This window comes from Sturnira hondurensis, unplaced genomic scaffold, assembly GCF_014824575.4.
Source record: "Sturnira hondurensis isolate 20B ecotype Veracruz unplaced genomic scaffold, ASM1482457v3 Scaffold0014384, whole genome shotgun sequence".
NCBI classification, from domain to species: Eukaryota; Metazoa; Chordata; class Mammalia; order Chiroptera; family Phyllostomidae; genus Sturnira; species Sturnira hondurensis.
The window spans coordinates 18,217,286-18,244,982 of NW_028087015.1; the positions used below are offsets into that span (position 1 = coordinate 18,217,286).

Below are 27,697 nucleotides of genomic sequence, written 5' to 3' on the forward strand. Positions count from 1 at the left end.
GCGCGGAAGCGGTCTGTGCACTCTCGGAACCAAGCAGACGGCGCTGGGGGCGGCAGTTGCTTCAGTCGGGCGCCCTGACAATAAGGGCCCTGGATCGCTCGGAGGCGCTGACCTCCTGCCGTCGCAGGCGGCCCCATGAGTCGGGGGACCATGCCCCAGCCTGGAGCATGGCCAGGCGCGAGCGGTGCGGAGAAGTTGGTGCGGGAGGCGGCGGCCGCGTCCCCCAGCCCCGCCAGAGTCGTAGTGCTGGGCCAGGCGGAGCAGTGAGTTGCGGAGCGCTGCGGGGGTGGCGCGGGGCTCCGGGCTCGGTTCCCTCTGTAAGCTTGGGCGTGGGGTGGACTAGGGAGTAGCCGGTGGAGGGTCCTTTGTACCCTTGATTCTAAGCAAGCTAGTCGGGGACAGAGAGGAGTTTAAAGACACTTGTCTCCAGGGTCCGAGTACTGAGGTTTTTCGGGAAGGTCCCTCTCACAATTATGGTTACCTAGTGCCTCTTCCTCCCTGTTTTGGCTATCTTCATAGGTCTAAAGTTAAAGCTCAGGCAGCTTTGGAAACAACCAAGAAGTGTATTATAACTGACACCCAGTGGATTTTTCCCTTCAACCGGGTAGGAAAATTGAGCCACGAGACACGTGTGTTCTTGAGAGGCAAGTTGCCGCTTGATGAGCGTCCCACCTGTTGGATAGATTTTGGACGGAGTCTGACCCAAATCTGTTTGGCTTGTTAATGGCTTCACCAGATACCCCTTCTCCCCCTTTATTGTTAAATACGGAAGGTTGTGCTGTGCCGGTTAGCCCAGTTCCTTGCAGAACTGTGAAGGCCGCATAACTCAGTAGCCTTTATAGTTTCTGTAAGGGGATGGGTGTCAGAACATAAACTTGAAGGCTGAGACTTTTTCTACACTTTCCAAGTTCTAGGCCCGTGCAAATACCTTTGAGTTCCAAAATTGAGGGGAGCATTTAGATAACCAGTTTGATAGATAGCTTAATTGGCCGGGAAATTGAATTGGAGGGTGCACTTAAATGCGCTTTTTTTTTTAGCTTTGCATTTCCTTAAAAGGGGCCCATTGCAGGCCTGCTATGCAGAGTGTACTATAACTCTCCTTTGCATGCTGCTTTACTGTGGGCTATGACATTCTCATTTATTGAGCAGCATTCCATTTGGGATGTCATGATCCACGCTTAATGACCACTGGGAAGTATTTAGAGTAGGGTATCTCAAACTCTTGCCCCCAGGAGTGAGGCAGGTCACTTGAGTAAAACTGGAGAGGTATTCCTGGAAAGCAGGGCCCATCTCTGTTCAGGGTTAGGTCTAAGTTTCAGCCTACAGTGGCAGACTTTTCTGTATTAAAAAACAAACAAACAGCTATCCTGACTTTTGTGTGGATTGCCCTGATTTTTTCAACAGTAGCATTTTATTTTATTCAGTAGAAACCACTAAGCAGGCCCATGTGTGAGCTGATGTGACCTGTGGCTCCAGTTTTGCTCCCCAAGTTGGAGACCAACCTCAGACTCCAGCCGATGAAGTAGGCTCAGCACCTTCTGCCCCTCCTCCCTCACAGTCCCTAGTCCCCCTAACTGCTACTGCTTCACTTCTTCCCCTACTTGGTGGCCCTGGCCCTCGGATTTTGCTGCTCAGCCTCCACCTGAACAGTTTCGTGCCCCATGGGTGATACAGAAACTACTGACGCCAGAATTACGTTTCTCAAAGTATGCAGTTATATGGCAACTTCTGCTGGATGTGGTTCCCTGAGTTTGAGCACCTGGGGAAATGGGTCATGGTGTGAAAGAAGCACTCCTTCCTGACAAAAAGGTTGTCCTTTTCCGTCTGCTGTCAGTAGGATTACGGACTTAGTGCTGAAAGGAATCTAAAAAAGCCAGCCTAGATGTGTCATCTTACACATTACGAAACCAAGTTGCCGATGGATAGGTCCAGTTTGATCAGTGAGGCACAGGGGCAGGTTCAGGGCCAAGGTGTCTGGGTGGGAATCGTCTCCCATCTTTTTCTGGCCTCCAGAGCAATGCAGGCAGAGGGACATGATTTGTGACAGCAAACTTAAAATTTTTCTTTTTTGGAATAGATGTTTCAGTTTGCAGTTTATTTAAGGCTTAGTTTCCCTTTTCCCTGCTCTCATTGTCTTTGATGACCTTGTTCTCCTTTAACTCTCATAAGAGCACAAGAAGGAACAGGGGAAAGGAGGTGAAGATTACTGCAGGTGTCAACAAATTCCGAGCCTCTCTTCTTATATTTTGAGCCTTCTTGCCTGTTAAATAGGCAGTAAGGCTCTTTGTCTTTGCTCTGTGATATTTTCTTAAGGGCTGGAGAAACTGTGCTTACTGTATCATATAAACTGCTTTTATACTTTGCAGTATAATGTGTGCACATCAATTCTTACATGATGAAATATGCACTCTAATAGTTGGGTATAGATTTAAATAAATAGTGTAATGCCTGAATTACCACCTAAAGTAACTTTTAAACTGTGTTTTTCTGTCATTGGAGCCAACTCTGTTCTTCTCACTCAAAGAATTGTGTTTGGCCTGCATAGGAATTGAGTACAATTTTTGCACCTGAATGTATGAAACACCGTAAAACTGCAGTCATTTTTAATGCATTCAGAAGACAATAATTATGAATTCAAACCATAGCCCAACTGTGTAGCCAGTAATCATGTGGACTGTGATTCTTTGAAGGATGTGGTGATGGGTATGGGAAGGGATGGATCATATCCTAGGCAGTACTGTAAGATACGGATGCCTTTAGACTAGTGGTTTTCAACCAGCATGCTGCAAGAATTTTTATAACATGCAATACCTGCCCCGGCCAGGTGGCTCAGGTGGTTGGAGCATCGTCCTGTTCGCCATAATGTTGCAGATTTGATTCCTGATCAGGGCACAAAGCTAGGTTGGGGGTTTGATCCCCCATTGGGGCACATGCTGGAGGCAGCCGTGTGTTTCTGTCTCTTTCTCTGTGCCTCTCTCCCTCCCTCCCTCCCTAAAATCAGTAATAAAAATATTCTTGGGTGAAGATTAAAAACAACAACAACAAAAATTATAAAAAACATGCAATAACAGACCATTTAGTCAGGGACACTGACTTGTTTCCCCTTTGATTATCCAATTAAAAAAATGACAACAGCCAACAGAACAATAGCCATCTGGTGTGAATGAATTGAAATTATACCTATTCTTTTGGTCAGATTAGCAAATATATTTTTTGGTGTGCCACAGCATTTTAGTAATTCGGTTACGTGTACTGTGAGGTGAAACAGGTTGAATATCTCTGCTCTGCACTAAGCTCACTGTATTTAGCAAGGGAGAAAAATGACTTAATAACCACATGGATGAGCTACTTTCTAAATCTTCCCTTAATCCATCTCCCCTTTCCTTCCTTCCTTTCTTTGCTCCTTAGCTCATTTGAGAGTTGTGGTTGACCGGCATCCCCCCCACCCAACAGCCCCGAGGATGGCTCACAAGATAACTTAGGATCCCATTTAAAGATATCTAGGTCTGGCCAGATTCAGTTCAACTTTTTTTGAAGCTTCCTCATTGCTTGTGTTAGCAGGTCTCTCATACTTTATCCCCACTCCTCATTTGAAACTCCTCGTATCCACTTCTTGCTCTTAGCTAAGCTCCTCCATACTATAGTCCCTGAGGACCAAGATGGTCCTGAGACATCGCTGGTGGTCAGGCCAGACATGCTTAGGAAATTGACAAGTGAGACTACTCCATGGCCTTTCTCTGTCTGCCTGATACAGGGCCAGGGTTTGAACCTGGGGTCCATGGGCTGACTGTGGGTTGGCGGTGGGGACATATCTGAAATTCTAGGCAAAATTCTATGTGTATTTACGTTTTTGGGGGCCGAGGTTCTGATGAAAGCTGTGGATTCTCAAAAGGTCTGTGAACAACAGATTGTTAAACCGTTCGTTGTTCCTGGTTGTTGCTAAATACACTGGTGCCAATGAGTTTTTCTACCCGCCTCACACTTCAGGCGCTCCTAGGATCTATATTTGATGGAGTAACAGCTACTTCCTCCCACTACTCTCCCCACCTGGATATAGAGCCTGCTTCCAGGTTTATGGAGCCTGGATGTCTCTGAGAATCAGACCTCATTGTTGAGGGTTCTGGGTTGTCCCCAGATACCTTTGGAAGTCACGTGGAATCGCATGGGCCAGCTGTGGAAAGTCCAGTTTCAGAAGGGAGGTGGAAGTTTGGCCTGGGTGCTGGTACTTTCCTGCATTTGATGTGTTGTTCAACCGTCTCGAGAACCGGTAAGCGGTGTGGAAAGGTTGGGTTGAGTGGTCTTTGCTTTTCCTGTGTGGTAAGGTACATCGGTGTCACGGTGGTTGACACGTCTCACCGACATTGCCTGGGCCATTAGTCTCCTAGGAAAGGGCCAAGTTAAGCATGAACTGCAGTGTTCAAGTCCAGAGAGCTGAAGGAAGTCCTTCTCAGTTTAACTTTTCAGACAAGTAAGGGGAAGTTGGTGCAAATGTTCATAATGGTGGGTGATTAAAATGCTGTCTTGTTAGCTTTGCAGCATTGACATTTTTCATGTGACATCTTTACTTGTATCAAATTGAAAAACTGGCTTCACAGAAATGTCTTCTGCTTCAATGAGGTCTGTGTTTTTAGCTTAGCTTTTGTTCTTGGGAATAGTGTAATTTTGTCTGTATGTAGTAAGCTTTTTTAAATTAAGTTTTCAAAATTCCACTTACGGAGGTCTTTGAACAGAGCAAGAGAAAGGTTGCAACCTTTATTGCAACCTTATTGCAATTATTGCAAAGGTTGCAATAATTTAGATGGCAACATTGCCCTGGCCAGGTAGCTCAGTTGATTAGAGCATTGTCCCAATATGCCAAGGTTGCAGGTTCAGTCCCTGGTCAGGGCACATACAAGAAGCAACCAGTGAGCCCTGGCTGGTATGGCTCAGTGCTGGCCTGCGAACTAAAGGGTCACTGGTTTTATTCCCAGTCAGAGCACATGCCGGGGTTACAGGCCAGGTCCCCAAAAGGTGGTGTGCAAGAGGCAACCACACATTGATGTTTCTCTCCCTCTCTTCCTCCCTCTCTTCCTCCCTCCCTTCCCCTCTCTAGAAATAAATAAATAAATAAAATCTTAAAAAAAAAATAGAAGCAACCAATGAATGCATAAATAAGTGGAACAACAAATCAGTGTTTCTTTCCCTCTCAAAATCATTAAACATATCCTCGGGTGATGGTTTAAAACAAGAACTGTTAAAGCAAAGGTTTATTGAGTGAAGTATTTTCTTAAATGAAATTAGTTTTTCTTGCTCTCATACATCTCTCTCTTCAGTTGGTTGTTCTTATGTTGTATGACTATCTCATTTTTATCTAAACTGTTTTCTTTTTGACCATATTGATTGAGCTTTATTGCTGAAACTTAAAACTTGTTTTCTCTCCACACAAATACAGCTTTAGGATAATTTTTTAGGTGGACTTTAAAGGCCATAGTACAATTTTGGGGGTGGCCTTGGAAGTTAGCAAACATTTGTGCACGTGGTCTGAAAGAAATCTGGTTGTGGCTAAAGTGATTTGAATGTACTCTGGGGCCATCAATTTCTGTTTTGCTTCTTTTGTATATCGTGAAACACTGCTTTTTAAATTTCCAATAACCTACTTTCTGTTTCTGTCTTCCCTTTGATTTCTTTCCGTTCCTCTCCTGTTGGCCTTTGTGGGAATTTGTGCCTGTGGCTGTACTGGGAAACGTTCGTTCAGAGAAGTCCCTCTGGGCACTGGCGGCGTGATCGCACTTTGGTCATTTTGTAGATTGAAGAGGAAGAGGGCACAGTGGAGCCAAATGTGCCGCAGAATTCTCTTGAGACAGAATATTTGACAGGTAGAGCCTACTCTTTTAGGAGGAAGCACTGGGAAAGGAATCATGCAGATCAGCAGTTTTCACCTGGTGTGCTGCAGGAATTTTAAAACATGCAATACCTGACTATGTGGTCAGGGGCACTGACCTCTTTCCCCTTAGATTGTGAATTTAAAAAAATAATGCCATCAGCCAACACAGAAGTAGCTATCTGGTGCGAATGAATCAAAATTATACCTGTATTTTTGTCAGATCAGCAAACATATTTATTGGTGTCCCATGAAATTTTGGTCATTAGTTTATGTGTGCCAGGACATGGAAAAGGCTTTAAAATCGCCAATGTAGACCACATAGAATATAGATCTTGTCCAGTCGTCTCGTTTTGAAGATGGGAAAACTGAGGCCATGGTTAGGGAAGCACTGGCCCACAGTTGTGCTTCTGGGAGTGTTTTGGGAGTGACTCACTTGAATGTCTGTTTTACAGGGTCAGCATTTCTCTCGTATTTGACAAAGCTAGCAAGGTAGCTGGGAGATGTCATTAAATTAATGAACGAAGAGCCAACACATATACTCACTTTTTATTTTAGGTGTTTGATGTATAGTCTCTGCGAATCCGGTTTCTGTTTGCCTTGAACTCTGGCACAGGCTCCATGGGTGACATCATGCCTTTTACTTGAAAGCTGCCTGGAGCCTGAGTACACGGAAAGTACCCTTTCCCTAGTATGACCCGCAACCCCAGGACATTAAAAAATAGGCACGCACATACCCCTACCTTTGTTTTAGAGAAAAAGGAGGGATAGGAAATGGTCACTGAGCACGTTGTGTATTGCTACTTTACACCAGTGGGTATAGTATGAGGATTCATAGAAGTGGCTAACGCTTCTGAGTGACAACTGTCTCACACAGGTCTCCTCACAACATCTTTGGAGGCGGGTTCCTTTCCAGTGGTGAAATGCAGGCTGAGAGGTGTAGTTACCTTAGTTCCGTGCGCATACATACAGCTGATAAGGGCTGATAAGTGGGTAAACCCTGACTTTCTAACTCGGGGTCGCCACTCCAGCCGTGGCACTCCACAGCAAGGTCACCACATGGCACGTGCCTGTCGGGCAGAGGGAATAGGCAGAGCCAACCACAGGTGTGAAAGCTCAAGGCTGTGAAACTTTGGACTGGTGTGAGTGTGTGCAGGGAAGTCACAGAATACTGGCTAGGCTGGTGGTTTAGGTCCAGATTTTAGACTTGCTTACTGCTTTGGGAGTCACTGAAGGTTTCAGTGGGGTGGGGAGAGGCAGGGATGTTAGATGCGCCACCTCTCTTAGCGCCCCTTATTTGTCTCTCCCTTTCTCCCTCTCACCCCTTCCTCTTTTCTCCAGCTGTACTAGGCCACAGACAAGGAACGGGGTGGGGGTCGGGGGAGCTAAGAGAATTGGGGATGGGAGTGTTTCAGTTGCTCACTTAATTCCTTATTGTATATTGATCCTATTAATTCCTTCCTGTCTTCCATTATGCCCGGAGCAGCCCATTTTGTGTGAGGATGGGGGTGTGTTGTCATCGAGAAGGAGTATGAGGAATTAAGGACCTGCTCACTCCTTGCGCTTTCATCAGCCTGTTTCCTGGTTTTCAGCTCTGGGTGTCTGCTGTACCTTCTGAAGTTCTTGGCTCCTCTACTTCCTTAGCGTTTCTGGGGATCTGCAGGGTTCGCTGGTCTCGCCTCCGGCTGATGCCCTTGCATAGGCAGCGAGGCTTCCCTGTCCTCTGTTCATTTACTTACTACCCCTTTGTCCAGTTTGGGACTTGCGCATGCCTTGTGGCTTCAGCAAAGATAGTGTTTCTGTTTCTCATTGTTGTCACTTGGTGTATGCTGAGGGGAGAGAAGGCATCCTAAAAACCAGAAGTCCCTAAAACCAGAAGCAAGAACACTTCATGCTTGTTAGCACCACTGGGACGAGAGACCCTTTAGGGAGCTATCGTATAAGTACCAAGTCAGTGGCCGTGGGAGCAGTAGAAGTGTGTGGGACAGTAGGGGACAGTAGGGACATGCTCCACAGACATCGGTGGCTGCTTGAATATGGGGGTCACAGAGGAGGAGTCTTGGGAGGTTTTCTTAGCTTTGGGGGCTTAATAATTGATGTTCGCCTATTGTTTTTAGAGCAGCTATTGTCAAATTTGCTTGTGATAATAAACTGGGCCATTGGCCTGCATTCTTCTTTAATACTTTTTATAAGCACAGTATTCTTAGAACTTGATAGAATTGTGACACAGCTTCATTGATAAGACACATGCTGAGATGCTTTCATATACAAATGAGGTGTAAGTAGCCCAGGGCCAGGCAGTAAGGAGAGTGATGTAAAAGGTCTTACTTAGAGTAAGACACTCTGAAGTAGAATGATTGGAACCTGAGCATCTAAGGTGAAGGGCCCATATTTGATCAGATTGTCGTCATGAATATGAAAAAGTTAAACTTGAAATGTCTTGTCAGTTTTTAAGCACCTGCACTTGTGATACGGGGGAAAATGTCAGTGTAACACATTTTTGAAATGTCTCGTTTGGTGTAATTTCAGTGAGGAGGACATATACCGCTCTGATGATGAAATAAAAAAGGAGAAAGAATTACCTATACATGAAAGAGGGTTACCAGGTACGTTTGGAATTGTTTTATTTGTAGAATGCTTACTGTTTGTGATAGAAAATGCTGTTAAATTGGTACATCTATTCTCATAAAACATTAAGATATACTTCCCGGGAAGCACGAGTGAGGTCTTATCTGCAGTCGCTGTTCATTTTGCTAAATCTGTTTGGTTAATGCTGTTTCCTGCAGTTTTTATCATTTTAAGGAAAGTATTAATATTTTCCCTGTGTTCTTTACAGTCATGTTGTTCTTTACAGTCATCTGTGCACATTTGTTCAATCTCTTGACACCACCCTCTCTCAGTTCTTGATTGCCTTACACTCTTGGAGGGAGGGTCTGGATTTGCAGTTCATCGAGTGGGAGGACCTGTTGAAAAACATGTCTTTGCATCACCTGGCCGCATGAATTTGATTGCCTTGTAAGAAAGAATGGCCGTGGGATTGGTAGCACTGATTCTCTCATCATTCCACGATTTTGTGTCCATGTTTCTACTCAGTCATGCTGGCTCCTCTCGCCTAACCACGGCCCTCTGGCCCTCTGACCCATCAGCGCTACTAAGGTGAAGCATTACCTCCCGGCCTCCTCCACCGTCTGCAGGGCTGGTGGGGCTGTGTGCGGAGTTCCTCCTTGCTTCTCCAGCCAGCCTTGTGCGGGAGCAGGGTGGGGATGCTTCAGTTAGCGGTACAGCACAGGTGATGCGCGAGTGCCATTTTCTCTCTTCTTGCCCGTGTATCTGTGTGTTCTACTGGTTCGTTTTGAGAACTAGCTTCTGTTTACTTTTTGTAGGAGTGGACAACCTTTTGTCATCTCTGGGCCATATTGGAAGAAGAGTTGTCTTTGGCCACACATTAAATATACAAACACTGATGAAAACTGATGGGCAAAAAAAAAAGGTTTTAAGCAAATTTACAATTTTGTGCTGGGCTGCATTCATAGTTGTCCTGGGCTGCGTGCGCCCCTTCACACCCCTGCATGGTAAAAAATTATTATCATGTGTGTAATAAGGAAGAAATGATACAAAGTGGAGGTTTGTTGGTAGTTTTCAAGTCTTCTTCAAGGAGGAATTGGTGGGACTCCTCGCTGGGGGCCACAGGCAAGTCCCTTGCGGTTGTCAGCTGAGTGCGTTCCTGCACAGCACTGTTCTGGTCCTCCGTGAGACAGCAGAGGACGCTTGGCTGCTGTGGCTGCGGTCGCCCAGGATTCAGTTCTGTGGCAGTGTCTTTGTTAGTTGTATCCTGAGGAGGAAGTCTTCTCTGGCTGCGGTGCGTTCCCGCTACGTTTGCAGAGACCCCTCACTTCGTTTTCACTCTGAAGGCTCCATGGTGATTCCTTGCTGTCTGCTGGTATAGCCCCGTGCAGGCGTCTTAGTTTTACAGGGGCCTTGTCGCTTCCAGGAGTAGTCTGAGGTTAAACTGGACCCATTTATATTCCTTCTTGCATCGCGGCCCTTTGGGTTCATTTATTGCCCCCTGAAATAACGTCCTTTGGAAGTGCTTCTGTGTGGGTCTGTGGCTGGGAGCTCTGCTTGTCGGGAAGCTTCTTTATTTCACTTTCTTGAGTAGCTCCAGATGAATAGTTGTTTTCTCTAATCTTTTTGAAGATTTTATTGCATTGTCTTTGGTTTCAGTTATAGTAAAAACACTGCAGTCAGACTAATACATATGTATTAGTGTTAGTATTAGTTAGTACTAATACATATGTATATGTATTAGTCGTCCAAGCATATGTATATACTTGGTAGATAATCTGTCTTTTCCCTCTTTTTTCTCTTTGTTTTGGGGGTTTCTCCTTGATATTTTGAAGTATGGATTTAAAAAAAAACATATTGCTTATGATTTTTTTCTGTTTGCATCCCTGGGTACCTAGTTTTCATCAGTTTGGGAGAATTCTCGGTCATTATCTTTGTGAATATTGCCTTTTCCCAGTTCTCTGCATTTACTCCTACATCCATGATTACTCTATCATTTAGATAGAGTAATCATTTAGCAAAGCTATCATTTAGAATGGAAGGGCAGATAAAGTGCTTCCCAGATAAGGTCAAGTTAAAGGAGTTCATCATCACCAAGCCCTTATGATTGGAAATGTTAAAGGGACTTACCTAAGAAATTGAAGAAGGTCAAAAACTATGAACAGTAAAATGACAACAGACTTACAGCTATCAACAACTGAACCTAAAAAAAAGAAAAACAATGAAAACAAAAACTAAGCAAACAACTAGAATAGACACAGAATCAGAGAAAGGAACATCCCACAAAGGGTTTTGGGTGGGGAAGGGGAGGGGAAGAGTGAGGGGGAGAAGGTACAGGGACTAAGAAGCATAGTTGGTAGGCATAAAATAGACGGGAGTAGTTAAGAATGATACAGGAAATAGAGGATTCAAAGAATTACATGTATATCTCATGGACATGAACTAAGGGGGCGCATGTTGGAGGGAGGGCGGAGGGGGGATAAAGGGGAAAACTGGGAAAACTATAATGGCATAATCAGTAAAATACACTTTAAAAAAAATACGGACTAATGAGTGTGTCAACTGGTAGAACAACTCCACTTAAAATGGGAACAAAAACCGGAACTCTAATTAGATGCGAGCCCTCATTCTGTCCTCCAGGGTTCCTGGTGGCACGTGCTTTCGTGTATATTTTTTACATTGTAGCCTCTGTTGAGTCCTGGACAGTTTATTCAGATCTGTTTGCTTTCTCTTTCTTTTTTTTTTTTCTGGAAACGTCTTGTTTTCCCCCCGCAATTTGCCTCACCGTTTTTGATAGTTTATTTTTCTTTGCTAATGTTTTTAATTTTATTTTTTGTTTATTTCTTTAATCATTTTAAACATGCTTTTCTAGGCCTGCTAATTCCATTTTCTGAAAATCCTGGTAGGTCTTTTTATGCTAATTGTTATAATATTTTTCGCTTACTTCTTGCTTCTTCAGGGTTTGAATGATAAGCTCAGCTCTTGTGTATCTGTGTAGAGTTTGTGCACCTTGACTTGAGTGCAGGAGGAGTTGGCCTTGTTCTGCCAGGTGCCCAGAGGTCACCTTCCCTTGGAGCACTTCATGCGAATATGTAGACTCGTGTTTCCAGGGGCTTGAGGCTGGTCTGAACTCATGCCCTGCCCCTGTATGAGAACCAGCTCATGGGTATGAATCCTCCGGGGAGATTTCCTCTCCCCCACCTCGGAGCTCAGGTCAAGACAGAAAGAAGGTTTTCCTAGTTCTCTCTTTGTTAATGAAAAGGTTTTTTTCACCTTCTCCAGAGGTCTGCATATTATGGCTCCCCAGCCAAATTTGATGTGCCCCCTGGTTTTGTAAACAAAGTTTTGTTGGGTCTTGACTTAGTTTACAGATTGTCTAGGGTAGCTTTCATGCGAGATAAAGTTGAGTATTTGTGACAGAAACTTCATGGACCCCAAAGCCTAGGTTATTTTCTGTCTGGCTCATTATAGAAAAGGTTTGCAACTCTTGCCCTTTCCCCCCAATTTTACCTGGTCTTTCTTAGTTTATCATTCAGTCTCAGCTTTCCAGAGGGGCTCATCTTTAACGTCCCATCTTCCAAGGGTCTGATCCTTATCTTTGTCACCACGTGGTGGTTAAGAACCAGACCTTTTGTTTATTTTGTCTCCTGGTTACCACTCTGTTTTTTCAGCCCGGCCCCACTTTTTCCCATTAGAAATGGTCTTCCCTGATAGAGTCTATGTAGTTGCAATCAAACAAAGAAAGGAGCTGTGTACACTCTAAGCTGCTCCTGCGCCTCCCATGCCTGGCCTAGAGGAAGGCGGGCAATGGCTGTTGGAGCCCCCCTCTCAAAAAAGAGCGGTGGAACGGGAATGAAAGTACCATTCGGTGCTAGCAGCTATGCAGGGTGTACCCGTTCTCCTCCCCCTTGCGGCCTTACTCGTCTGACTCAGCACAGGATTGTGGTCTATGGCCGCCTCCTGGGCAGGTGAGTCCCCCTGCCTTCTCCCTCAGTCCCGAGGAGGTGGGCCTGCTGTCCCTGCCCAGGGGCCAGGTCTTGTCTTGGCATGCGCAGGAATGAGGGCTGCAATCAAGGAGAGCAGGAAGGCTGGACTTTCTCCCCAGGTGGCCCCTCCTGAGCAGGAAGCATGCACTCCCTCCTGGGGGAACGTGGCCCAGTAAGGGTCCTCGGATCTGGACATTAGTGGTTCCTTCCGGTTTGGGGGGAGGTGAGTGGAAGGGCAGAAACAAGGCAACTCTTCTCTCTCCTAAGTAGACATTCAAAAATGTTCCTTGAGTTTCCGTGACGATCTGTCTTTATTTGAAGATTGGCTGTGCAGCAGTGGAATCTGTGGTCTCTGTAATGAATGGTTCAGGGGTCTGGTTTACTTCTGAGCCAGTCCTGACTTAATGCCTCCCAGAGCCTCCCATCTCAGCCGGAGTGGAACTGGTGTCCTTACTGTCTACAGCGGCCTCTCTGGCCTCAGCTCCCACCAATCCCCACACTGCCAACTCCTGCTCCACCTGTGGCCTCTCCCGTACTCCTCCAACACACCTAGCTCTTCCCCAGTACCTGCTCCCACACTCCATGCAGGTAGACTCCATGCAGGTGTCTGCTGCTCACCTGACAGATAAATCTGTGTTTTCTGTATATGTGTTATTTCCTCTTTTACGCACAGGGTTTATTTTCCTTATGAAGGAATTCACCATGAGATTTTAAAAAAACAGGCAGTTCTTAAGGTCTAACATCTCACAGATGGATTTAGCTGAACTGCAAGAAGGGCTTAGGGGCCCCTCGTTTGTGTTGCTCCGTCAGCTGTCTCAGCGCCCATCACCCCCTGGCCCGTGAATCCCTGTTTTTTCTTCGTCAGTGGTCTTTAAACCCGGTCAGGACAGAGTCTGGGTCTTACTGCCTTCCTAATCCTTGCTCAATGCTTGATGTGTATTAACACTCAGTAAATATTTGTTGAATTGAGCTGAATATAATATTTTATGTACCATTTCTTTTGGAGTAGATATGTTGCAAGATACTTCTGTGTTTATATCCCGATTTCTTTGCTAACATTTACTTCAATAGTTTAAAAAGGAAGTCAAGATATGCCTGAGAATGTGCTTCCCTTTCTTCCTAGAACATGCATGTAGACATACTGGTACGTGTGTGTCTGCATATGCATAGGCCACAGAATCAGACCCCAAGCAACAAGGAAAATCCAAAGGCTGTTCTCCCACTGTATCATTTATCTGATCGTAATCTGTGTTTTTAATTTGGGGAGGTGTTTGAGAATCATGTGAGATCTGTGGTTCAGCTAACGCTGAGCACCCCATTACTTTCTAGCTTATTAATAACTTGTAGTTTTGGGGGATCAGGACAGGGTATGAGTTAATAAAAACAAATATACGTTTTGTTACAGAAGTGTTAACTCTTTGTAGAATGGATGGGCAAAACTAATTACAAATCACTAAATGTATTATAGTTCAGACTCTTGCATGTTTAAATGATAAAACAGTATTCGTGGACACCTGTATCCGACCAACCAGTCACAGGTGCTGAGGACACAGACAGAAAGCAAAACAAGCCCCTGCCCTGTAGAAGCTCATGTTTTACTGTGTCCATGCATGGGTGTGGATGTGGGTGTGAGGCCGGGCAGGGGGATACAGAAAGAGAAATACTTTGGATATTGATCAGTGCCAAGAAGAAGACAAAACAGTGTAAAAGGAATATAGCACGAAGGTGTGTGATACTATGACAGAAGGATGTCAGAGGTGAGCAGCAGACACCTGCATGGAGTCTACCTGCATGGAGTGTGGGAGCAGGTACTGGGGAAGAGCTAGGTGTGTTGGAGGAGTACGGGAGAGGCCACAGGTGGAGCAGGAGTTGGCAGTGTGGGGATTGGTGGGAGCTGAGGCCAGAGAGGCCGCTGTAGACAGTAAGGACATCAGTTCCACTCCTGCTGAGATGGGAGGCTCTGGGAGCTCTTGGGACCCAGAAGTGGTAGGTGTCGTCCAACCTAGGTTAAAAGCATCAGTCCAGCTGCCGTGTGGAGGTCAGGGAGACCCGTTGGGGGACCTCACCCATAGTTACCCAGGAGTGAGGGAATTGTGGCCTGGACCAGGTGGTAGGCAGTAGTGGGATCCTGAATTTTTTTTTGGAATGAAGTGAGAGAAAAGTCATTCCCATGTAAAACAGTACCGTTGTTCTGATTATGCTGTTTCACTATTTCCTCCTCTCTCACAGAACCTAGGTTAAGTGTAGCTCCTGAAGTGGATATCATGGACTACTGCAAAAAAGAATGGAGGGGAAATACAGAAAATGCTACATGTATGAAAAAGGTACGATGCCTAGATGCCCGTATTTCAGGTCTGTCAATCTATCCTAGGTAATTATTTAGTGTGTCCTTTTATATTTTTAGATGTTAATTATGAAACTGCTATTATACTATGTAAATACTGGTGTTCTGAATTTAGAGATGAGAAAACAGATTCCAAAGATAAGGGACTTTTTTTGAGTCACAGTATTAAAATAGAATCAGCCTCAGTTTTTTAGTAGCATGATTTCTTTGAACATCACAGAAATGACTGCTATTTGGAGTTGGGCCAGCCCTTCCCTTAGGGTCATTTGGGAATGCCCTTCTGGCCTGGTGAGGGAAGATTTCCTGTCCCTACTGTCCCCACCCGGGTTTGGTTTCATGCCCTCCAGTGGGGGCCTTGTCCCTCCTGCACAGGGATCTGGAACTCTTCCCTTCATTTAGGGAATCCCAGAACCTGCCCTCTCCCAATGCCATAACATAGATCGGTGACCCTAAGGGAGTCTCCAAAGCTGTGGGACATTGGGGAGTTCCTTGACACGGTCCTGTTGTAACTGGGTTGGGACATGGCTCGGGTCAGACCCCTAGACTCAATCCCACTGCACAGCTAGCTAAGCAGCACACTGTCTTGGTGGCCCTTGAATGCTCCCTGAATCCTGTATGCCTTAGTAGTGTGAACCACGCAAAATTGCTATTTTTTGACCTTTCTGAGCTGCAAAAATGATAGTTTTGCCCTGGCCGGGTGGTTCAGCTGGTTGGACCATCATCCAGTACGCCAAGTGGTTATGAGCTCAATCCCCAGTTAGGGCACATACCTGGTTTGTGGGTTCTATCCCTGATTGGGGTGCATATGGGTGGCAGCTGATTGATGTTCCTCACATCCATGTTTCCACCCCACTTCCTCTCTCTCTGAAATCATTGATTTTTAAAAAATGACAGTTTCAGTTTAACACTTCCACCATCTCTTGTCAACTGTGTCATATCCTTTGTTCATTTTCTCTTGGGTTTAGTTACATTATGAATTTGAATGCACAGATATTGATGTATCATCTTTGATAGAAATGTTCTAATATATTTTTGTTTGTAACTGTATTGTTTAGGATTTTAAATATTTGAATACATTTGTTCTTTTCCTTGGCTCGTTTTTGTGGAAAGTAGCGCATATCTTTCAGCAGGCCCCTCAGCTGCCCAGGCCTGCGCAGAAGTGGGCTGATCTTTCTCAGAGTGTAGCTGCCACTTTTCAGGCCCTGAGAGCACACGGCAGCTCTGCCCACTGCAAGTCCGACTGTCAGCTCTTCAGAGTCTTGGTTCTTTGTTAGAGAACTCAGTCGTGAAACAGCAGGGGCCCTCCGTTCCTGCCAGGGGTTATGTTCATGTAAATGGGTGAGGTCGGCTGCTGAATAGGGGTATCAGCCGCTGGTAGATTTCCTGACAACCCCCATCCTGGCATCAAACTAGAGGCCAGTAGACCAGGTGTCTAAGCCACACGGGCATACCTCCTTTTATTGTGCTTCGCTCTATTTCGTTTTTTACAAATTGAAACATTGTGGCAACCCTGCGTCAAGCCAGCGTACTGATGCCATTTTTCCAGCAGGCTCAGATGATGGTTAGCATTTTTTTAGCAATAAAATATTGTTTTCTGTTTTAAAATTTTTAAATTTTCAATTACAGCTTAATTTATTATTACTTTGTATTGGCTTCAGGTGTACAGCATAGAGGTTAGATAGTCATATACTTCACAAAGAGTTTCTCATATTTCCTGTATGCATCTGTCATTGTACACGGTTATTATAATATTATTGACTATATTCCCTATGCCGTACTTTACCTCCCCCTGACTATTTTGTAAGCTACCAGTTTGTGTTTTTTTTAAACAATTAAATTATGTACATTGCTTTTTAGACAGTATGCTATATAGCACACTCAGTAGACTATGGTGTAGTGTAAAGATTTATGTGCACTGGGAAACCAAAATGTTCCTGTGACTCGTTTTTTGAGAACTCCCTTTTTTGTGGTGGTCTGGCACTGAACCTGCAATATCGCTGAGTTGTGCCTGGACTTTCTCATCTCCCCATAAAAGCTCCCACTGACTTAGGATTTTATGGCCTCAGTGTCTTTAAAGGATCCGTTCCAACAATGGGCACCTAAAGCTCCATAGCCAAAGATGACTCCTAAGTTTCCAGATATCCTGTATTTTGGGACACATGCTGAAGTTATTCCTCCGTCATTTTATTTCTAGAGAAAGGTTGGGCCCTGTGGTTGGACTTTTCAATGACCAAAGACTCAAAGGCACCTCAGTTAGAGAAATGTCACAGCAGGACCTGTGGCAGTAGTTAGAACATCTCAGGGCCTCTTACAGCTTGGATCTTAGTTCTTTCTTCCGTCCTTATTTATCTGTCTATTTTTGTTTTGGATATTCTTTTGGAGGTGTAAATCCAAATTTAATTTTAAAAGCTTGCTTCACTTCTGAAATAGCATGAGTAATTTGTGCATTTGGAGAAGTGCAGTTGCTGTTGACCTAGCCATCGCGAGTATTCAGTGTAATGGGGCCCCCGCAGGGACGAGTTAGCAGACGTGAGTCAGCTTGACGGACCATATCTGTTATAGGGAGTGGACTGCTCCATGAAAATGGGACTCTCAAAGTTTTATTGTTATAAAGAAGTACTTTCGTATCTACTGAGGACATCGTCCTGTGCTTGACCCTTGAAAACAACTGCTACTGAGGGTGCAGTCCACAGGGTGACGGTCTGCAGGGTGAGATGGCACTTCTCCCTCTGGGTGTGTGCAGGCGGGAGTCAGGGTGTCCAGTGACTGTCAGGGACGAGCAGGACAAGTGGAAGGATGGACAGGATGGAAGCGAGCGAGTTGGGGGAAGCAGTGAAGTTGATTCTGATGTCTGAGCAGTGTCTTGCCAGAGAAATGAGGTCATCAGGGTGCCTAAGGACCAGGTCGCCAGGATTTTATGGTGTCCTTTTGGGGAGTGTGCTTCAAAATGTTCCAGCTGGGTGGCTGTTTCTGAGTGATAAGTGTGTCACCGAACATTTTCATTTCCTCTTTTATCCTCAGACTGAACAAGAATGACAATTAAATCTACTTTAAAAAAAAAGTCTAACAGAATTATCCAGATATCTCCTAGCATGCAGACTTTAAAAATTAATTAATTAATTAATTAATTAATTAACTTTAGAGAAATCGACTTGTTCTACTTATTTATGCATTCATTGGTTGCTTCATGTATGTATGCCCTGACCTGGGGTTGGATCGGCAGCCTTGACATATTGGGGCAACGCTGTCACCAACTAAGCTACCCGGCCAAGGCATATAGACTTTAAAATGTGCCATGGAAATTTTGGGTGTGTGTGTATGGAGATACAAATTTCGTAGGTCTCTCCATTAAAGGTTTAGGGTCAATTTAAACACTGATTAAACCCCGCACAATGTCGTTGATCAATACCTAAGTGTTATGACAGTTGCTTAGAAAGGGATGTATGACTCCAGCTTTGGGAGTGGTTAGTGTTTTAATAACACTCAGTGTATTATTATACTTAGTGTATCTTAATACACTAAGTGTATTAATTACACTTAGTGTACTAGGCTTTGTATGTTCTAGTGTGTTGCATCTGTTAACATATGCCAATATTTTGTATAGTATTAGCATCTGTTAATATCTTTTGATTAATAAAGGAGGAATTAGAGTATCTTACACAAGGGACTCAGCCAGTCTTGTTTCCAGTCTTTCAGGGAACGGGGCATATTTTTCCACAGTAAAAGTCTCCCTGAAGTCTGTAACAACCATTTTGAAGTCTTTGATGCTTTCACCCAGGGCTACGAAGAGGTATCTCAGAAGTTCACCTCCATAAGGCAAGTCCGCGGAGATAATTACTGTGCGCTGAGGGCCACGCTGTTCCAGGCCATGAGCCAGCCAGCAGCGCTGCCCTCCTGGCTGCAGGCTCCGGAGCTCACGCTGGTACGCTGCTGCTGCAGGTTTGAGTCCACACTGTTTCCCGTTGTTTTTGTGAGAAAAACTTCCCTTTTCTGCCCATGTGCTGTAATAGTCCTCTCTGCTGTATGACATCAGCGTGTGGGTTCATTTGGTTTTGTGTGGTTGTGGTGATTTTGCATAGTAAAGTAACCAAAAATAGATTTCCCAGAAGAGAAAAATGATAAAATTTATTTGAACAATTGAGCTGTGAATTAGCAGGTGTTTAGAGTTTATAAAAAGCACTCAGAGCCCTGGCTGGTGTAGCTCAGTGGATTGAGCGTGGGCCTGCAAACCAGAGGATCGCGGTTCAATTCCCAGTCAGGGCACATGCCTGGGTTGCAGGCCGGTTCCTTGCAGGCTAACTCCCAGCAGGGGATGCACAAAAGGCAACCATACATTGATGTTTCTCTCCCTCTCTCCTTCCCCTCTAAAGATAAATAAATAAATAAATTCTTAAAAAAAAAAAAGCACTCAGGAAGAGTTTGACTTCAGGGCATCTGCATGAATGGGTTGTTATGTTCTACAATATACACCCGTTTGTCAGACCCATGTATATTGAGTCTGCTGGGGTTTTAGGGTGCAGATTTCTGTAATTCTAGCCCTAGTTCAAGAAACTAGCACCTTCTGCATAGCCTCGGAGAATTTGCTTCGAAGGTGGTTGAACAGTGGCCTAGAAGGGGGGTGATTGATGTCACTCTGGGGGAGGCTTCCTGGGGAGGTGAAGGTCGGGCTGTGTCCCGGGCTAGGCTTACTCCAGTGTCAAATTGGCATTGGGGTAGTGACACCCAAGGAAGTCATATATTATTGTGTCACATGTCCATGGCACACATCAAATGAGGTCACATAATAGGTTGGATGGTAGAATATCCCAAAAGAGTTTGGATTGAGAGGAACAGATAATATGACATTAATTGGAAGAAAATCAAAAGTCTTGTGCATATATATATATATGTGTGTGTGTGTGTATATGTATATATAAAGATTTTATTATTTTTAGATGGGAAGGGAGAGGGGAAAGAGAGGGAGAGAAACATTAATATGTGGTTGCTTCTCATGTGCCCCCCACTGGGGACCTGGCCTGTAACCCAGGCATGCACCCTGACTGGGATTCGAACCAGTGACCCGTTGCTTTGCAGGCCAGCATTCAATCCACTGAGCCACACTAGCCAGGGTGCATACACACACACACACACACACACACACACACACACACACACGTATGTATGTGTGTATATATATACATATATGTGTATGTATATACATATGCCAATATTTTGTATATATACATATATACATATATGTGTATATATACACACATATATGTATATACGTATATACGTATACGTATACGTATATGCATATTTAAGAAGAAACAAAACCAAAAGTGCTAGCTGTGGGAGAGCCGCCCTACCAGCAACTTGTGAGGGGGCAAAAACAGGGATCAGCATTTTAATTGATTGCAATCCCCATGTGAGCCCACTTGATGTAATGGCCGGCAGTGGGCAGGAAAGCTCTTGTTTTAAAAGGGGCACTTCTGAAATACAGCCACAGTCCTGCCTTGAACTGGGCTGGTCAGCTCCCATCTCAAGGAGCAAGTGCAGCTCTGTGCCTGCATCCTTGGGACAGATGGGAGTATGACCAAGATGATTCATTTCCCTTTGGGAAGAGCTAAAGGAGCTGGAGCTCCTAGGTTTAAGGAGCCTAGGATAAAGAGGACTTTCAGAGAAAGCTAGTTGTCAGTTAAGCTAATTAGAGGTCTGTTAGGTGGACGAGGGATCACACACCCTCAAAGTGCAAAACCAGGACAGGTGGGTGGAAGATACTACCTGTCCATCCTTTGATTATCTGTTTTACTAGCCGGTATGCAGGCAGTACACCTGTATAAAGCTGTGTAGTTAGATCTTTGGGGTCCCCCGAGTAATTCAGTTGAATGTTGTGACTGCTTTTTAGATTCCTGCACAGTGTCCTGTGATGCTCAGAGGGGCTTCTGGCCTTCCCTTTCCTCGATTCCCAGCTCGCAGCCGTGTAACCAGGAATTTTCTGCTCACGTGCACTTCCCTGTGCCCAGTTGTGATTTCAGCTTGCTGCCACTTGAGGGCATGTTAGGTTCCGGCGATAAATCCGAAAACCTCATTGAAGGTTTACATCAGAGCTGCCCACATGCTGGCAAAATGCTGGACAGTGTGGGCACGGAGCTGGGTGGCTCTTGCGAGGGTGGTCATTTGTCATCGTGATAAGCCCCACCCCCCTTAGTGAGTGAGTGTGGGTCAGCTTCACTGTGGTAACCCGAAGAGGGATTCACATCCCTCTTGTGGTTTTGTTTTTTGTGGAGCTGAAACTGCCTTCTTTTTACATGATTGCTTTAGATTAAGAAGGTAAAACTGGAACCGCTGTTTATAAAAGTTCTTCAGGGTCTTGGATTCCAGAAGGACTGAACATGTGGTCTCATTTAAAGCTATTTATGACTGTTCAACAAGCTCCAGCTCCTCATAGGGTAGTGTAAGAATTACTTTTAATGATCTTTTGACTTGGAATGTAAACTTTTTTTTCCTTTCTAACTTTTATAGCGGCGACAGGACATGCCTGTTCCCAACCAACCTAGTTATCGGAGTTTTCTCCATGGACACACCCGGGGCTGCTGGGAGAGTCTGGGTCCCATGCTGTCATCCATCACGTTGTGTCCCAGCTTGCCTTTCAGACTCCACATTCCACTGACGATTAGGGAAAGTAACAAATGCTCCAGGAAAAGAAAGGGAAGCAGGCAAATACTGGTTCAGCTGTTGCTTCTTCAGTGAGCTGGGCTTAGCCTCCGAAACTGCTGCTGCTTGTTCTCGGTTGCATTTTTTTATCTTCCTGTGTTGATTAAGCAGTTGAACTAGATAATTGTTTCATTAAATATTAAAACTTTGAGTATGTGTGTTAATATCAAAATTAGGTTTTATTTTTGGAATCAGGAAGGGAGCAGGTTTTTACTTTGACTTGGACCACATGATGTGTCCAGAAGCGCCTTCCAGAGACAGGCATCGGGGAGCACTAGGCATCCTGCCCGTGAGCCGAGAGGCTTCTGTGTAGACGCCCCTTCACGCACTCCCACCGAGTGCTGGGTAGCGTCCCTGGCTGGCGTTGCTGCGCAGGGCAGGCTGTGCACTTGTGTCCTAGCCCAAAGCACCACTTCACCCTGGCAGCCCTCCTGGGGCGGCACTTTCTGCGTGCCCGCCCGCCTGCCTTCCAGCTTTAGGTGGTCCGTTCTAAACCCACATGACAGGTTTGCAGGGATTAATCCTGGAAACAAAGGTGGGTTTTAGGCTTCATGGTTTCTTGTGGCCTGGATTGTGCAATGGACTTTTTGGAAGGTTAACATTTTTTATCTCTCTGTTTCTTGATACTCTAGTTACCGGAAAAACTCATAAGCAGATACAGCTGGATCAAGCAGTGGAAACTTGGACTGAAATTTGAGGGGAAGAGCGAGGACCTGGTTGATAAAATCAAGGAGTCCCTCACTCTGCTAAGGAAGAAGGTTTGGAACATGTACTTTCCTTCCCCTGAGAAGTGCAGAGCGCCTGCCCCCACTCGCCCCAGCACGGCCCCTCTTAGTCCTCACTAGGTGGATACCAAATGCTCCTGGCTTGTTTCTGAGCAAAATAGTTTTGGCTGAACACAAACTCTTCTGGTGAGGTCTTTGTAGAACAGAAATATCAACATCGTCTATTATCCGAGGAAATGCTATGTTTAATGAGTTGTTTAACTTTCTTAAAAGGAAGCCCTAACAGATGTAGTCTTTGGGGTGAGTTACACTGGCAAGTTGCAGGGGTACCTTCAGTCCTTACTTCTTACAGTGATATCAGTGATGGCAGTGCATGCCACCTCCCACATTAGACTTCCAGCTCCGTGAAAGGCTGCCTAGACCCGAGCCTGACACATAGTAGGCATTCAGGAATTCCTCACTGACGAATGAACTGCGGACTCTACCTTCCTGGAACCTTGTCTGTACTTATGAAGTACTGACTGGAAAAGGGACACTGGTGATGGAGGGGTGGGAGGGAGAGAAGGACATAGGGAGTCTGTCGTTCTTGCCTGTTGAGCAGAGCATGGCATTTGTGGGGCTGGAGGCCCGTGCCACCCACTCCCCGGGTCGGGACGGTTGAGGGCAGAGCTCTGGCCGCGTGGGAGTGAGTGAGCGGGAAGGCTGTTCAGCTCGGCCACTGGGGACAGTTTCCTTTTTCTCCCTCGTACGTTCTCAGGAAATTGTCTGCTGCCACTGCATCCTCATTTTGGGGAATGTTGAAGTGATTTCAGTTTAAAACATGAAAGTTATTCGTTACCAATCTGAGCCAGCATTACTAACACTTCCTGGGACCAGGCCATACACTACGTCCTGTGTGTTTCATTCTCACAACGGCCACAGTGTTATTGCTGTGGTTGTCCCATTTCACACACAAGAGAACTTGGGCCCAGCAGTCAGCTCTCCCGTCCTGACTCCGACTGAGAGCCTTCTCTTGACTGGCAACTTGATCTACTTCTGGAAAAATGGGAGATGTTCCAGCTTGCAGCCCAAGATAGGAAATCCCTGTGCCTCCAGCCATTGCCATTAAAAGTCACTCTTGAATGTAAAATTTTAATGGTTTTTCAGAGGAGTAGTAGCTACTGGTGATACATAAGGACTAGTTTACGTCAACATCTTTTATTCTCATTTATTTAAAAGTACATATACTTACGGGGTTTTATTGTGCATGTGAAGAGTTTGCTGACTATTTTAGCTGACTACCTGGCATTGCTCTGTTCTTAATCAGGAGTCAATAAGAATTTTCTGAATGGATTTATTTGTTTGAAATGTATTTATTCACTCATATATATTGTTAAGAGGTTAAAATATTAAGTTTATAAACTAATATTCAGGAGACCCCCATAATCTTCCTTGCCCATCTTCACTTTTCAAGGTTGGCTTGGGGTTTTGGGGTAACTATACCTGAGAGCCCCTTATAAGAGAGGAGTAGTTTTAGCTGTCCTTCACAACTTCACACCCAGGCTTCACACTCATGCGCGCCAAGTCTTCTGTAAGTGTTTTCGATTGACTGGTTCAGTCTCATTGCCTGGAATGTTAGGGATTCAAGATTGTCATTCCCTGGTCCCAGCGATTCTGCTTGGTGCACTGTACTTTCGTTTCAAATTAGTGGGGCAAGAGCTGAAGGAGGAATTTGTGTGGTCTGAAGAGTGGAGCCGTTGTGTGAGCTGCGAACTGGAACATTGTGAGCATGGGCATGGGACCCATGCTTGCCTACTTTTGAAAATGATTTTGTGCTTGTAGTATGGAGGTATACCAGGGACTTTTGGAACAAAAATGTGATTATTCTGCAACTTTTTTATTGCAGTGGGCAGGCTTGGCTGAACTGAGAACTGCTGAAGCAAGACAGGCGGCTTGTGATGAACTGTTCACAAATGAAGAGGAAGAATATAGCCTTTATGAAGCTGTAAAGTTTTTAATGCTAAACAGAGCCATTGAACTGTATGATGATAAAGAGAAGGGAAAGGAAGTCCCATTTTTCTCTGTGCTTCTGTTTGCTCGGGACACATCAAGTGACCCTGGACAGCTACTGAGGAACCATCTAAACCAGGTGGGACACACTGGTGGCCTTGAACAGGTGAGTTACGCCTTTTGGAGTGTATTAGTCCAAAACACCAGCTTTAACTATCAAACATTATCTCACAGTTTTAGGGGGTCAGCAAGTCAGAAACGGCCTAGTTGGGTGGTTCTGGCTTGGGGTCTCAGGTGGTTGCAATTTCCTGAGGCCTCCACCAGGGCCAGAGGACCTCTGTCCAGATTGGTTCCCTCACCTGGCTATTGTGGGGGGAGGCCTCAGTGCCTCCCTAGTGGATAGTGGTAGTTCCTTGTCCATTGCAGCTTCTCTAGACGGGGCTGCTTGAGTGTCCTCATGACACTGGGCTCTCTCAGTGATTCAAGAGGAGAATGAGGAAGAAGCTTCAATGCCTTTTGTGATCTAATCCGGAAAGTTACACACAGTCACTTACACTGTGTTTTGTTTGTTAGCAAGTCACTAACTCACCTTGCACTTAAGGGAAGGGCATGATAAAGAACTGGGAACCTGTTTTAGAACCACCACGGTTATCTCAGCCTGGGCTTGCTTCCGCAGTGTGGTGGATGGGATCAGTGGTCGTGGCTCTGGTGGTCTACACATGTGAGCACCATGCGGAAGAGGCATCTGAAGGGGCTTGTTTCATCTTGGCAGCCGCAGCTGTATTACCTACTGTCCTTTAGAATAGAAACAGGGGCACCGTAGCCAGCAGAGCTCAGCCTGCTCTTGGACCTTCTACGGAAAAGCTTCGTTCGGGGTTTTACACACAGACCCAGTGCGTTGCTGTCCCTTGAGCCGACAGTTGGCACTTTCTGCCTTTTGTGAGTTCATTATGTTACCCTAAAAAGCTATGTTTTTTTGTTTTGTTTTGTTTTTGTTTTTGAATAGCTAACCACTAAAGTAGCATTAATGTATCCTTCCAAAGTGCTACCCTCTTACTTCCACGGCTGACTTTTTGGCTTGCCTTTTCCTGGTCTGTAGAGAAGAACAAAGGTGGGGTCAGGCAGGACTGAAGACAGTTATTGTAAAAATTACCTGTACTTGTAATGTAGGTTACCTGCGTCCCCTGAACAGGCAGTGAGTACCTTGCAGTGAAAACCCGGTGGAGCATGTTTTGCACGTTAGACTGAACTCCGTCCTTCCTGGGTCTCCACAAGGTCTGCTGTCAAGGAGGGTCCATTAAAAAAAAAAAAGAAAAACAGCTTTATTGAGATACAATTTACCTACCATGAAGTTTACCCTTTTAAAGTGTGTGACTCTAGTACGTTTACAGAGTTTTGCTGCCAGCTGCACAGTCTAATTTTAGACCATTTTATCACCCCTGAAAGAAACCTCATGCCCGTGGGCACTCCTCCCCCACTCTTCCCAGTCCTGGGCAGCCACAGTCTGCTTTCTGTCCCCAAGGACTTGCCTGTTGTGGGCACTTCGTATAAATGCAGCCATATACTGCATGGGTTTGTGAGTGGTTTCTTTCATAGCTTAATGTTTCCAGGGTCCACACATGTTGTGTCATGGGTCAGGTCCTCATTCCTTTTCATTGACAAACACTGTTGTATGGACGTTGTACATTTTATTTGTCCGTTCATCCGTTAAAGGGCGTTTGGGTTGTTTAGCTGTTATGAATAATCCTGTGGTGCACATTCACGCACAGGATTTGTGTGCGCACAGGATTTTGTGTGGCCATATTTTCAGTACTCTTGCTATAGTCTTAGGAATTGCTGGGTCATATGGTAATTCTTTGTGTAAAATTTTAAGGAACTGCCAAACTCTTTTATTTTTTAAGTTTTTATATAATGTTCATTATATTGTCCCTCCCCAGCAATCACCACACTATTGGTCATGTCCATGAGTCTTTTTTCCTTTCAAACTGTTTTTTAAAGCAACTATGTCATTTGTCATTCCTACTAGCAGTGTTTCAGAGCCTCATTTTTCCACATCCTTGCCTTTTATCGAGGTGAAGCTCATATAACATACAAATAACCATTTTAAAGTGTACAGCTCAGGGGCCTTCAGTGCATGTACAATGTTGTGTGACAGCCACCTGTATCAAGTTCCAAAATATTTGGTCACCCCAAGAGAAAAGCGCACCCCTGGTGAGCAGTCGCTCCCCCTCAACGTTGGTCTTGCTCCTCCCAGCCACTCCGGAGGGTGAGTGGCGCCTCACCGTGGTTTTGAGTCCAGCCCCGAGGACTTCTCACGTGCATGCTGCCCATTGCATGTCTTCTTTGGAGAACTGCCTGTTCAGATCCTTTGCCCAATTTGTAAACTGGTCATTTTGTGCTTCATTGTTGAGTTGTAAGAGCTCTTTATAAATTCTGGTTATAAGTGCCTCATCAGACATACGGTCCATTCTTGGTGATCTGTTTGTTTATAATGACCATATGAAAGAGGACTGGGGCTGGGCCCGTGGGGAGGAAGAAGGCTTGTGCCTTAGCGGTGCTGTGCACTGCCTGGGACACCTGGCACGGAGCAGGTAGTAAGTGGCATCTTTCAGGGTGGCTGCCCTCCAGTTACCCATTTGCTCTGCTCCCCCAGGTTGAAATGTTCCTTCTCGCCTATGCTGTGCGCCACGCCATCCAGGTGTACCGGCTCTCCAAGTACAGCACTGAAGAGTTCATCACAGTCTACCCCACAGACCCGCCCCGGGACTGGCCGGTGGTGACCCTGATCACTGAGGACGATCGGCACTACAACATCCCCGTCCGCGTGTGCGAGGAGACGAGTCTGTGAGGGCCTTGCACCTGGACAGTCTGGCACTGGGGCCACGGTGTGCAGGCAGCTCCTCGGCTCGGGCCTCGGCCCGCTGGTCTCCTAGAATGGCTTACGGGAGCTCTTGCACCCTGTGAGCCGAGCTGGCCTGAGGAGTTCTGAAGACTAGCTTTGGAAAATGAGTTAACCAAGTTTTTCCCTTGTTATGAAGCAATATGTTGTACTGGGTGCCTTCAGAGAACATTTGTTGGAAGGTGCAGACTATATCTTTTCCATAAAACAAGTACTTTTGTAAAAAGAGACTTATTTTGGAGAGGAATATGTTCTTTATATCTCAAATCAAGCTTTCTCTAATAGTCAGCTGGCTTTTGGGTTTTTTTTTTTAAGATAGTAATTTTTTGTTTCGGTGGTAGTGGGTCTCTGTGATGCCCTTGCTACACCGTCTGCTTACTTGGCCTGATTCTGGGACGGAGTCTTTTAATGGCACAGGCTGAACATCCTCTGCTGGTCCCATCAAGCAGTGGTTTGGATTTACATGCTAATTAAACCAGTTCTAGATAGAGCATTTAATAGAAGGTTAAGAATTGAGCCCCAAAGTAAGTTATTTAAAGGCTGGAGAAGGTGCTGGGGTGGGAGGGAGGTGGGGGCACCTGGGACTCCTTGCTCTTCGAGGACATGATGCGTGCGTGCCTAAGGCAGTGGACA

General features: G+C 45.3%; 1 protein-coding gene across 2 annotated transcripts; it reads left to right on the forward strand.

Moving 5' to 3' along the window:
* OTULIN (OTU deubiquitinase with linear linkage specificity) lies at window positions 1-27,294 on the forward strand. Of its 2 annotated transcripts, XM_037063025.1 has the most exons (7): window positions 2-263; window positions 8,390-8,466; window positions 14,641-14,735; window positions 18,534-18,677; window positions 22,084-22,209; window positions 24,062-24,331; window positions 26,819-27,294. In XM_037063025.1, the coding sequence occupies exons 1-7, from the start codon at window positions 136-138 to the stop codon at window positions 27,011-27,013; spliced, it is 1,035 nt and encodes a 344-aa protein (XP_036918920.1). In that variant the 5' UTR covers window positions 2-135; the 3' UTR covers window positions 27,014-27,294. The 2 variants fall into 2 exon arrangements, with proteins under 2 accessions (XP_036918921.1, XP_036918920.1); XM_037063026.1 differs by lacking the exon at window positions 18,534-18,677 and having other exon boundaries at window positions 1-263.
* Window positions 27,295-27,697: the final 403 nt, after the last annotated feature.

Bases quoted from the DNA above. Each gene is read 5' to 3' on its own strand.
- OTULIN (XM_037063025.1), top strand. From the start codon at position 136: ATGAGTCGGGGGACCATGCCCCAGCCTGGAGCATGGCCAGGCGCGAGC. The intron at 14,736-18,533 runs GTACGATGCCTA...GCTTTCACCCAG, and splicing joins ATGCTACATGTATGAAAAAG to GGCTACGAAGAGGTATCTCA. The intron at 18,678-22,083 runs GTACGCTGCTGC...TTGATACTCTAG, and splicing joins AGGCTCCGGAGCTCACGCTG to TTACCGGAAAAACTCATAAG.